The sequence below is a fragment of the Mastacembelus armatus genome, chromosome 16 (genome assembly GCF_900324485.2).
Source record: "Mastacembelus armatus chromosome 16, fMasArm1.2, whole genome shotgun sequence".
Taxonomy (NCBI): domain Eukaryota; kingdom Metazoa; phylum Chordata; class Actinopteri; order Synbranchiformes; family Mastacembelidae; genus Mastacembelus; species Mastacembelus armatus.
The window spans coordinates 16,216,337-16,229,622 of record NC_046648.1 but is presented as its reverse complement, the minus strand read 5'-3'; the positions used below and the strand labels follow the sequence as shown (position 1 = coordinate 16,229,622).

The window sequence follows — 13,286 nt, the reverse complement described above, 5'->3', positions numbered from 1 at the left end:
GTGGTGGAGAGAGCGATGATGAAACTTTATTTAAATCTCTGGGAAAACATCAAGGCTTTGTAACAATGGTGGGAAGTCATCGAGGACAGATATAAAAACCCACTGCACATAAATCAAATACAATCAGATGGTGCTAATTAAAAGCTGTCTGATCCAAACGAACCTGAGGCAGACTAGATAAAGCACAAATTGTTTTATAGCCTTCCCCTGGAATAATAAATGCTAATTTTCCAGTGTTGATCTATGTTGGCAGTGAAATTAAAAAGACTTTACAGATGTTGTGTTGCAGCCAATTTTTTTTTTTTTAAATAAAGTACAAAATGTGTCACTTGCTAATTTAAAACCTTATAAACTTTAGAGCTAAGTGGTGAATAACACACTACGCTCACAAATTATAACAACTTCAAAGTAACCAACTACTGTTTCTGCTGATTAAGATTGCATAATACAAAACATACGATAATATCAAATATGTCATTTTATAGATAAACCAGACAGCAATGTGTAAATTAGTTGAAACCAACATTGCATCAACTGGCTACAACATTAAGTTGCATCTTACACAGCAATAACAGTAAAAAGTACAGGCCTCAATTGGAAGGATAAAGATACGAGTCCCTTAAATGTGTCTGAAAGATACATTTTCATTAAGTCACCTATAGTGACTGATACTATGTAGTTGTAACTGTTAGTGGTAGAAAGCAAATGAAGATAAAGGAGATCAACAGCAGCAGAGGGAGGCTCCTGCAGAGCTGGAAAGGAAACAGCAAAGAAGGAGGAGGTCTGCAGAAAAAAGACCAAAGTGCCACATAAAGTATCACCAGACCTGAGAAAGCCCCACACAGGACCACCAATAATTGGTTTATGGGAGAAGAGTATGCAGATGTGGGCATCCGGGTCAACTCATTGAACAAAAAGGGTGCAGTCCACCACCCATCATCATCATCACATTTCCTGACATGACTCATTATAGCCAAAACAATCACACCAACATAGAGTATGGACAGGAATGAAAGCCTTATCTCCAAATTCTATAAAGGCTACCAGTAATGACAGGCTTCAACAATGGCAGGGAAACAGACAATATTCATTTTTTAGTTAAATATTTTTCACATAAAAAAATGCAGCAAATAGGCTGGAAGGCCTAATTAGTGTTATAGGATCCATCTTAAAGAGGCTTTAACGCACTTGGAATACCAGATTTACAGTCCAGTAAGATTACTGTGTTATGGGACATTCACCGCCCTCATAATGTTAGTGTGACCAGACCCTGGGATCCAGCCGGTCACCACAATCACCATGTCGCCTGATTTGAAGAACCCTCTTGCTTTCCCTATGGGGGTGGGTGAGGAGACAGAGAAGACAGTATCGGAGTTTATAAATTTGAGATGCTAATAAATGCATACAATAAGAACAAAATCAGCCTACAGATACTGACCTATGTTCATGCCAAAGTTGACCCTGTTGTCCACATCGTCGGCCCAGACTGGAGCAGGCAGAGGGTGGAAGAGGGCAGGAAATACTCCTCTTAACAGCTGGGACTGACGGGCCACCTGAGGGAGAGAACAAGGACAAACGGACTTAATGTTCAGCAACACTGTCAGGATTTTTTTACATTAATATAATGCTTTATTTTGGCCAAATTACTACAATGCTAGATTTGATTTTTTTTTCCTTGCTTGAGGTGGGGGTTGTATGGTGACAAAAGTCTGGGAGTTATAAAGGATTTAAAGCACATAATGAAACTAATACAGTTGTTTCCAACCCTTTTGACTTGTCAGTTCTTAAAAATACATATACTTCAGAGGTTATGGTTTTAATAAGTTATGATTAGTTTAATCAAGTAGTGACTTTTCCTCTCTGACCGTTTCTGTTGAAATATTTTTAGATCCCTGAGCAGGTGAAACCACCCAGTATTTCACAGCAAAATCTATAATACTCACATTGCTTTGTGCAGCAGAATTATCTCGCAATTTTTTCTTGCGCAACCTCCAGATCTACCACTGTGAGACCAATTTCCCTTTCACTGACATTTTAGTCCAAGGCAAGGTAACCTCAACCTCAAAAAAATCAATGTTTGCTAGTGCAGGCCAAAATTTTACTTTGTACACAATTAATAAATAATTTGATATTACAGAAACTTCCCAGTAGATAAACCCTTTTAATTAAATTAACTTCACCCTTAACTTTGCGTTTTAATAAAATATTAAAATAATGGTCTGGAGTGATGTAACTTACAAACATGTTGACACTAAAAAGGGTTTGATTATACATTTGCCCAGGGAGGTTTTATATGAATTAACACCACATGACTTTAAAATTATAGGTAATCACAGACGACTTTATGAGACACTCAGTGACTGACTGAGTGCATGTTTACAGCAGCTGCCTCAGAACAAAAAAAACCTCAGTAAAAAGCTCCATAAAACATAAACACTCCAATAAAGTAGAATTCATAAATATCTCAATGAGCCAGGGAGGGCAATCGGACATCTTTAGTACTGTCAGCATGCACAGCAACAGACGTAAGTACTGACTCAATCACACACTGTTCACTGTCTGAGTGAACAGTGTGTGAGGCAGTGTTTGAAATGTGTGGGTTATGAACAGTCTGGCAGGACTAACGCACTGCAATAAAAGTCAAACTGCTATTCAGTTTTTAGGAGCAGACAGTACCTGAGGGCTTCTGGTGACGGCAATGATGGGACAGCGTGGCCGGTACCTGGACAGGAGATGCGCTGATCTGCAGTATGCAGAGATGAGAATGTAAAGTAAATAATCATTGCAGACAGACATGAGCAATGTTTCCAGAAAAAAGAGCTGTCAGATGTCTTAGTAAGTTGTTGAGCCTCTGTGATTTGCCAGAATATCTTCACTACTATATGGTATAAACTCTCCAAGAGGCCACACTCTAAGGAATGAAGACCTTTCTTCTAAAAGATACTTCTTTGTTTAGCGTTTTGATGATGGTGCTGGAGGAATCTGATGCTTTACCCACATGCTCCTACTGAAACACCAACCAACCGAGCAGCTTTTGTGACTAAAGCACCGATACCACCAGATGTTTAAAACATGTCACGAGATGTTTGTATACGTTTCCGAAGGCATCTTTACTGTGGCAGGTAGGGGAGTGAAGTTTCCACAGTAAGCAAACAGAAGACAGAGAAAATACACGAAAACATAAGGGGAGAGCAATAAAACATTCTAGTCAGCACAAAAAAAATCACCCCTGAGGACGTAAAAGCGGCAATAACACTGCAATATTCAATCTGTTGCTTTGCTGTGTGAAAAACATCTATTGCTACAACCTGTAAAGAGCCTGTACATTGTAGTTTTGCAGTGAGAGAAAAAATGTAATGTTTACTCATTTAATCAGAGCTCACTAATAAATAAGTTATCTGTACAAAAACTAAAGTAACTTGTAAAGTAAATGTTTTACTGTTACTGTTGTATATACTGGAATATTTCTGGATCAGGGCCTATTGCAAACCTCCAGGAAGTTACTGATCCCAGAAGCAGGCTAGCAGTTTCCATTTGTTTCCAGTATTTATGCTAAGCTAAACTAACTAGCAGGTACATATTTAATGTACATGAGAGTGATGTCTTCTCATTAAAGTCTCACACAGACAGTTCATAAGCATTCTTCCCCAAATAATTAAGTAAAACAAAGTTATTTAACATTCAACATAAGAACTGATAATAATACAAGGTTTTGCAGGATCGTCCAGTCTTGACTTTATTCTATTGTACACACCTGCTGCTGGTGGTGAGGACTATGATGGCCCCAGCACAGCATTTGAAAGAGGACTCTACAGCCCCGATGGCTGTGACCTCTGTGGGGTCAGAGGAGAGGGGAGTGAGGCGACGCAACTCCTCAAACAGTTGCTGGTGAAAAATGGCTGCCTCTGCCTCTCTGCAGATCTGAGAGAGCCAAAGAGCGAGGATGTGCGGGGAGGCAGAAGGGAAGAGCGTTATCAGAGGGCACTAAGTCAGATGTAACAGAATGGACATCATGCATGCACAGAAACACACACCGAGTGCATCATCGCAACTGCTTCCACGGGAAACTGTCCCTTGGCGGTCTCCCCAGATAGCATTACACAGTCTGCTCCATCCAGCACGGCATTGGCGACGTCACTGCCCTCTGCTCTAGTTGGCCGTGCGTGGGCTACCATGCTCTCCAGCATCTACGACCACACACAGAATACATCAGCTCCACTCTAGCCTGTTTAACCACAAAATGTCTCCATCAGATGCTATAAAGGTATTAACACCCTTTAAAAATAAGACATTCTGAATCTTATGTCAATTTTTGTCCAAGATGAGACACAGATGTCAATGGGAATGAAAAGAGAAGCTAATGGGTTTGGGGACAGATGGACAGTGATGGAGGATAAATGAGAGCTCATTAAAAATGAGGCAGACAAATATGACCCTGGACAACCGTTACTGGCATACCAGAGACTCAGTATTATGAATCAAAATTCAAGACAAACAGTTGGAAAATGAGGAAGCTCACGGTGTTGCCTGAGAGCCTGTGTTTTTTTGTAGTTAAGAAGCTACTGCTAATGCAGATCTGTGTACAGTATGTGTGTGGGTGTCGTTTGTGGGCTCAGGTCTCGAATACCAAACCTGTTATAATGCTGTCACTCCGAGTCAAGAGCTCTAGCATAAACAAGATACAGCACTGTGACTCAACATGGCTGCAGGAAGGTGTGTGCATGTGTGTGTAATGAAAGAAGGGTGTGAAGGAGAGGAAATGTGTATGTGCTTGAGCGTAAGTTTATTGGACAACTGAGTATGTGTTTGTGTGAGTACATTATGCAGGAGTGTAAGGTTAATGTGTGCCTGTTAGGTTTTAATGTTAGTTTACTTGGACCCATTTGACATTTGATTGGCTAACACTGTATTTAGAGTCTAAATTTGCATATTGTGTCATTTTTGCATCCTCTTTTCTGTGGGCGTGTGTTTTTGTGTGGCTCTGACCTGCGTGGCACAGATGACAGGCTTGCCGGCAGAGTTGCATCTCCCGATCATCATCTTCTGGGCGATGAAGACTTTCTCTACTGGGATCTCAATCCCCAGGTCGCCCCTGGCAACCATCACGCCATCGCTTTCGGCCAGGATCTCCTCAAAACTGAGAGACAGATTAGAAATGAGTGTTTGCGATAAAAACAAAAAAGACGAGGGAGCTGGAAAAGAGCACAAACAGAGGAGTCGGCAGGAATGAGGAAATAGAACCAAAACAATGACTGGTTGTTTCTGTGCACCCTCTGTCAAACATTAAAAGGCAATATCTTGATGTGCAACAACATGATTTTACAAACTGCTTCTGAAAAATAATAGAAGACAGTGTTGCATTATGGTTTAAACCACAAATAATCCGTATGTGAACGGTTTAAAAGAGCAACAGCAGGAAGGTGTTATGAGATGTAAAACAGGACTTTTCACACCAAATGTTGACACATGGTATCATGACCATGCAAAACTGAATCTTTATGATCCAATCTAAAAAACAAACACTGTTTAAATTAAAGCCATAGTTAAACTGTCAGCAGCGAGCGAGCGGAGGGGAAAGTTAAAGATAAGCCATGAGAGCTGTGACGTAAACTGGTTCAGATATATTAAGTGGCAGCTATAACTCACACAGACAGCCACACAGATTGCTTATCTTGGATGTGTAAAATCCAGAGTTGACACATATCCATCACTGACAGCTGAGGGAGGGACAGACTGCCATCAGCAGTGGATTCCTGTCACAGCTTCATTATGAAAGACTCATTGCCTCAAGCTGATTTATTGCTCAAAAACCTGCCATTAAAAGGTTTAAATTCAAAAATCATTTCCTTGACTCACTTCTGAACCCCTTGCCGGCTTTCCACTTTGCTGATCACTTTAATGTCTTGTCCATGCGGCCCCAGAGCTCGCCGTACGTCTTTGACATCCTGGGCCGAGCGAACAAAACTGGCGAACACCATGTCAACACCCTGGGACACCCCAAACCTCAGGTCAGCCTCATCATGCTCGCTGACTGCCCGCATGCCAATCAGGTCACAGCCGGGAAGATTAACACCTTTACGACTGCAGAGCACGCCACCGGCCTCAACCACTGTGTCCACCCAGTCAGAGCCTGCAGAGGACGAGGAGTCAGAGAAAGTAAGAGGTCAAGTACATTATCTCAAAATTAGGATCCCATCCTGTTATTATCACACCTACAAACTGGAAAGAAGTCTCCCAAGTCTTTAAAATTAGAGACTACATAATATAGATTCAAGCATTAACTATTATGTCACGCAGTGATTATAGCTGACTGTAGCGCCTTGGACTTGATTTGAAGACTAGCACAATAGTGGGGAATGAGATTTAGTTGAGGAAATAGAAGATTCCAGGGGCAAATTATAGCATATTAGAAAAATGTAATCTTTGAATGCAGATGTGCAACAGCAGAGGACAGGCACACTTTGCACAGGTTTGTTAAAGTCAGTGTAATGTGTATTACCTATTTCTGTGACTCTGAGGCCAATGAGGCCATCATCAATGTAGATCTTTCCTCCATTCTTGAGGACTTTGGGCAGGCTGGGATAGTCCACCCAGATAATCTTTCCGTCTGTCTTGTCTTTGTCACTCTCTGCTGTCACCACACGAACATGGCTGCCCTTTTCCAGCTCCACCTCCCCCTCCACTTTCTGTGCAAACAGACAGACACACACACCACAGACAGACACACATGGGAAGAAGTGTAATGCTGCCTGCCTTTAGGTAAACACTATTATCTCTCAATTATCACCACATTTCTAAAAGCAAGGTACACATGAGGGCCAGTTAATGACTAAAGAAAGAAGTAATTTCTAAGCTAAGTGATGCATTAAATAGCATTTTATGGTAATATATCATATTCACAAACCAATAGAAGGTGTATGTATCATTACTAGCTGCTCAGGTAAAATTGTAGGTAGAACCTATGGTACAAGTACAAAGTTTCTTCTAAGTGTTGTTTTATGCTTATCTTTGCAGGACTGAGTCTTCAGATAGACATATACATACAAACTTTCCTGTATATTGTTCACCACATGTAAACAAAACAAAAAACTCGAGCACAAATTTGGAAAAAATAAATTTGTTAAGGTGTAGTTTTATGCTTTGCTATTATTCTAAATAAATATTTACTTAACTAGCATGTGGCAAGTCCTGATGTGATGTGATGACTGATATATCTGCACCAATGATCAGTTGCTCATGTTAAAGAAGGAACTAAAATCAAATATTTCACACTGGTGTCCTTAGATAGATGTTTGTTGTTGCGAAGCCACATCCTGGGCTGAGCCGGACTGACACCTGCTGTTATATGTGATTTGTTGCTATACTGAGTTCCAGCATCCGTTTGTGTTTTACCTTTCTGGTAAGGTCACGGTCTGGGGGGTCTGAGTGATGATATATGTTGTGATGATAATAACATGACTGACTTTATACTGTATAGGCTTAAAACATGCACAACTCAGTACATAAATATATATATATATATATACCCTGTACTATACTACATATAGTTGATACATATAGAACTACATTCACATACAATTTTATATAAAGTGTTAGTGACTATTTTATCATCCAATTAAGCTGTTCAACAGACTGTAGAAGAAGCATAACAAGATGATGCTGTGTGTGTGCATCTCACACAGCATGTCATCATTTAGTGAGCTAATCAAGGAATGAATTAATTTCCAACAGTTTGGGGTTATTTGTTCAGCAGCACAATCCGCTGTAGTCTTTAAGGAAAAGTAGGGAGCAACTTGTAAAAACTGATGTATTGTACAAATCACTCAACATATTTTCTGCACCTCTTACACCTGACTGATTGATTAGGTTTAGACAGCTTGGTAAATGAAGCATAAGATCATCACCCCTTTCACTAAACCGGTACGGATCTCCGGACCCTTCGTATCCAAGGCGATGGCAACTGGACGATAATACAATGGGTCAGAGGTTATCGTCTCCACCACCTCTCTGATGTTTTTGATGGTTTCACCGTGATACTGACAGACACATAAAAAGACAGACATACAGAGAATCAGTGCATGACCGACTGAAAGACAACATATGTATAAATACTGCAAATGAGAAATGATACCCAAAAACTCATACTCATTAATGCAGTACGTACTTCATGTGAGCCATGAGAGAAATTCAAACGAGCAATATCCATTCCTGCTTTGATCATCTCCTGTAGTTTGGCGACAGATCGGGATGCAGGACCTGAAGTAAAGAGGAGTAATTTTGCTGGAAGTTCATTCATATATGTGTCAGAAACTCTTTATGTAACACTTTATGATTCCAGTGAGTTAAGACATAGATGTACAGTATTTTATCTCTGGCACAGCTTATGGAACACTGTGCTCCATCAATAAGGAAGATTCAAGGGCATGTGTGACGTGAGATGTTGTCTCATGTGTGTATGGGTGAGCTGGTTGGAACAGATTCAGTGTGGAGCCTCCCAAGATGCTTGCATTCCTGATAACATGTCGTTTACAATCCATCAAGTGTGAACTGTCGTCAGCATGCTCCTGACATGCCAGAATAAACAATATATCTTAGAAGCAACTGTGGCTGTTTGAGTTTCTATTCTGAACCTCAGATTTTCTTCATCAGTAAGTGAAAAGACATTTTATATTAAAATTGAGCTGAAACAATAGGTTGATTTATTGAAAACTGACAATTTCAATTACTGCTCAAACTAAAACCAAATTATTTTACAACATTTCACAATGTTGGCTTGGACCTAAAATTATAATGGGCCCTTTTCACCATTTATTTATATTTTCCTGAAATTGTACTAGGCAAATTAAACAGACTGCTGGGGAATCAAATAAACGATCTGGACAAACTAAGAAGCAATTTGTTTATTATATTTTCTTGTAATTATTTTGTCTTTTTTTCTGGGCAGAAGGAAAGCAGTGAGTGCTCCAAAGAGCCACAGTCACGAATCAAACCCTGCCAACACACCCAGTAGCTGGCTGTCTAACAGGGAGCCTGTGATGACATGTAACAGTTGCTAGAAAACAAACTTGAAACTGAGACTTGCTGTCTGTGAGCGGTTGTGGCACTCACCGATGGTGCAGATTATGCTGGTGTTGCGTGCTGTGATTGGCTCCTGGTCAATGTCCAGCAGGCAGAGATGCTCCAGGAAGGTGTCAGCCATGCTGGCGTCCAGCTGCTGGCGTTGGATGAAAGAGTCCGGCAGCGTCATCACCTCTGAGTAGCGCCTGATACAAGCTGTAGCACCAGAGAATTGTCAGCAGGTTGAATACATGAAAACTGCACTGTCAACTACTGACCTACACACCTACACAACAGAAAAGAAGGTGTGTAATTTCTGTCTTAACAATGTACAGGAACAACAACACTCTAAGTGTTATGATATAGTCTGATACTAACTCTGTGGAGGATTAGAAGGGTTTTGGACTGACATTTGAAACAAAGGAAATAAATCACACTGTTTTTCACACTGGTAGACAAGATTGAGATTCCTCACACAGCTTTATTAAAAAGTGGCACTCAAACTATCCATTCTGTCAGAGTTTTTCTCATCCTCAGCAGCACAAGGCCAACAAATTCTCCACAAGCAAAACACGAAAGAATGAAGAGAGAAAATAACACTGAAAAACAACAATTCCCAAACAACAATAAGTACTGATTGTTAAAGATGTGTTAACAGTCCAAAAAAAACAAAACAGTGAGTTGAAAAAAACGCTGGGTCATTAATTTTTAGTTGTTTTATCCTTATGAGCAACTACTTGTTACATAGACATATAGTCACTGGACCACTATGTATATAAACATATGTTCTAAAGTGTAGATTATTCAAACTAGAATATTTCTATAAACAAGTGAATTTCAATTCATTCTAATATATTTGGGATGCAAACAAACCAGTGAATGGAGTCCGTGTCTTTTCATACTCAGTATTTGATTACCTGGCCGAGGTCTTTGAGTGAGCATAATGGCATCCATTTTAAAGGATGTCACAGTCAGTCAAGCCTGCAATTTCTGCCACCAAAGGGGAAGGAGAGAGCAAAGAGCAGAGAGGAGAACCTGCCACACAAGGTTGATGCTAACAGCACAACAGGACTAAAAAGGTGAAGACAAGGGGGGGGGGGGATCAGACAAGGATGATTGTAGACCTACTTCTGCTAAATAAATAGACACACTGTATGTTTTGTTCATTTGTTTCCATGTTAAGTCTCTTAACCGGTGTCTTGTATAATGTTTGAAGTGCTAATTGTTCCAAAGCCCATTGAAGTCAAAAACTGAAAAGGACATATCCTGAAATCACAGAGGAAACTCCCTGATGAAAATGAGGAGTGAAGGTTTTGCAGGATGAGGCGAACATGCTCAGCTCCTCTATCCTGTGGATTCGGAAGCTGTCGGTGTTTCTCTCTTTGTGTCTTTTCTCTGTCTCTCTCCACCTCCCTGTGACCCAGTTCTGCCGCACTGCTGCACACATCATTGTGTGTCCCACTGAGAGCTTCCTCTGACACATCCCAGAGTGTATGCATGGAAACACACACATACACCTGCAAAGTCACACACACACATGCACTCACACCCAGGTACCTGTTACTGGACTATAAACACAGCAGGCATTGGATTAGACCAAAGACACGGATGTTGCAAAACATCAGTCAACACACAGCGTTTATGACTGATAAGAAAGGTGAACTACATGATGGGCGTGAACACAGCGTACCAGGAGGAATGACCTGTTCGCACTTGGTCTCTTCCCTGCATGAACACAGGTCACTGCATGCGTGCAATGACCTGCTGGTTTAAAAGACATAACTGATAAACGCATAATATAATGAGGGCAGCACAGTGGATGAGTGGTTAGCACTGTCAGCACCTCACAGCAAGAAGGTCCTGGGTTCGCAACCTGGCCTTTCTGTGTGGAGTTTGCATGTTCTCCCTGTGCTTGCGTGGGTTTACTCTGGGTACTCCGGTTTCCTCCCACAGTCCAAAAACATGTATGTTATTTAGATTGATCTGTGACTCTGAATTGCCCATCGGAGTGAGTGTGAGTGTGTGTGGTTGTTTGTCTCGGTGTCTAAATGTGGCCCTGTAATGGACTGGTGACCTGTCCAGGGTGTATCCCTGCCTTCCACTCGAAAGAAAGCTGGAATAGGCTCCAGCAGATCCCCGTGACCCTGGTTAAGGATTGAGTGGGTATAGATAATGGATGGATGGATATATATATAATGAGTAAATTGATAATGCCTAATGACTGGTATTGGAAAATCGGAAATGATCAATCACTAAACAAAGGTACTCAAAAACTTCTTGCAAATCAAATGAATTAAAAAGTTGTATGACCTCGGTCCACTTACCCATATTGAGTGAATAAACTATTCGTATCCACCTTGTAGTTCCTTCTCCTCTACCAGTTTATTTTAAGGTTTCTTGGATTTTGTGCTGTATTTTTTTAGAATTCTGTCTTTATCTTTCCTTGTTCTTACATTTTGCACTAATCATTCTCTAAGTCTTGTATCACCAGAACAACCCTGGACAACTGCTTTGATTCATTTTTACCCTCTGACCCTTCTGATGCCCCTGCCTCTCTCCTCCCACTCACACCATTTGGAGGGAATCCATTGCTTGTCAGAGGCAAATGATAAAGGTGGCCCAGTCTGACTGGCTAAACATGGCAAAACTTTGTGTTCATAGACCAGCAGCTACCACCATCAGAGTACAACTTTTTCTGTCCACAGTCTGCAGATTATGTAACCCTAACCTTGATTCAAAATTCACATTTTTTTAAATTCCAAACTATACAGTGAATATTAATCAGCAGAAGAATAAATGAACAAATTTGAGAATCATTTAAGCATAAGAAAAATCCCAAATATTTCCTCTTCCCAGCTTCTCAGTGTGAGAATTTGCTGCCTTTTCCATTATTTTGAAATGTCAATGTTTTTGAGATTTGAACTGAAAGACATCTCAAGACATCAACCTGAAAAAAGGGGAGTCATTTTTATCAGTTTTATCATTTTAACGCAGTACATGTTTAAGTGGCACAGAATAAACTAAGCTGTAACTAATTGCAAATTGTTTACTGCTCCTTTATAAATCTATTAAAAGCATTAATGACAATAACCTTTGGGCCGACACTTTGGGAAATTGTTGGTCATTGTTCTGTCAATCTACGGGCCAAATGAAAGCAGGTAAGATATACTCTTAAAGCTTTCAGGTTAGACAAATATTATCTTGTGCATTTTGCTTATTGCAGATTTAGTTGGAGATTCTGTCTGTATCATCACTACTGTGCTGTCTACTTGGCATTAGACGGAAAACACATAAAGCACATCCTCCTTAGAGAGCTGAAGCTGATTAAGGTGGCGCACAGACACCATGTGTCTTCCACTCACTGACACACTTTACTCAAAAGTTTCGCAGCGGTTTCTTAAAGCGGCGCATGGAGATGTAGAGTTGCACGCTGGAAGTGGAAGAGGGTGTAAATCGTTAGCCAGAGGGCAAACAGACCTTTGTTCCTGAGAAGACAAGAGAATATTAACCATGCTGGCCCCTCTGCTCTGCACAGTGCACTACCAGTGAGATGTAAAAGTGACGGCACTTAATTACAAGACTGGAGTAAAGGTCAGCTTTACTCAGGGCTGGACTGCGTAATGCGTAAATGTAGACCTTATGGGCAAAATATTTTTTATTTAAAAGTATTGACTAAATTATATCGGGCCCTCAACGTGCGTCGGCCCAACGAGAAAGTTTGTCAGACCAGCAATCCGTCGCTGGTTTTAGGCATATCCAAGTTAAAAATGCAAAACCTACAACAAGAAAATAAAAGTATTGGTATCAAAACTTTCTCCCGCGCGCTTACATCGCACTTCATCCTAAGGAAGGAAAAATAATGTCTACACGTTTCTCTGTTAGAGAGCAGCTCGTTCAGGCAAAAAACTGAAATAAGGAAGTAAAGTGATCAATATCTGGAAAGACAGAAACCAACAGCTGGGAACCTTTCCTGCTGAAAAATAAACTAATCTGTTCCATGAAAAGGCGTATTGGCACGCTGCATGCGGCGCTTTACAAACGCGCGGTACAGACACTGTGCAGCAAAGTTGTCAAGTTTAGATATTTAGAAAGGAAATGACTAACCTGTCGGATGTATGAAGCAAGAACCAAGACTGAACGGTGACGAGGTACGAGAGCGACAAATGTCAATAAATGGATGCGTGTGAGTTTTTGCGCCACCTGGTGGACATCAGTGCTAATGTCGCAAA

General features: G+C 40.7%; 1 protein-coding gene across 2 annotated transcripts; it reads right to left on the bottom strand.

Moving 5' to 3' along the window:
• Positions 1 to 465: 465 nt before the first annotated feature.
• Positions 466 to 13,233, bottom strand: pklr (pyruvate kinase L/R). Of its 2 annotated transcripts, none has more exons than XM_026317613.1 (12): positions 13,162 to 13,233; positions 9,109 to 9,273; positions 8,165 to 8,256; positions 7,905 to 8,036; positions 6,500 to 6,686; positions 5,857 to 6,130; positions 4,987 to 5,137; positions 4,035 to 4,187; positions 3,755 to 3,921; positions 2,677 to 2,743; positions 1,439 to 1,553; positions 466 to 1,333 (listed from the first exon to the last, which is right to left on the bottom strand). In XM_026317613.1, the coding sequence occupies exons 2-12, from the start codon at positions 9,245 to 9,247 to the stop codon at positions 1,227 to 1,229; spliced, it is 1,584 nt and encodes a 527-aa protein (XP_026173398.1). In that variant the 5' UTR covers positions 9,248 to 9,273; positions 13,162 to 13,233; the 3' UTR covers positions 466 to 1,226. The 2 variants fall into 2 exon arrangements, with proteins under 2 accessions (XP_026173398.1, XP_026173397.1); XM_026317612.2 differs by lacking the exon at positions 13,162 to 13,233 and adding an exon at positions 11,382 to 11,896.
• Positions 13,234 to 13,286: the final 53 nt, after the last annotated feature.

What these genes read in the sequence shown, in the direction of transcription:
- pklr (XM_026317612.2), bottom strand. An exon ending in CAGCATAATCTGCACCATCG is followed by an intron (nt 8,257 to 9,108) that starts GTGAGTGCCACA and finishes TCTTTACTTCAG; the next exon opens with GTCCTGCATCCCGATCTGTC. An exon ending in CTGTCATCTGTGCCACGCAG is followed by an intron (nt 4,188 to 4,986) that starts GTCAGAGCCACA and finishes GTGTGGTCGTAG; the next exon opens with ATGCTGGAGAGCATGGTAGC.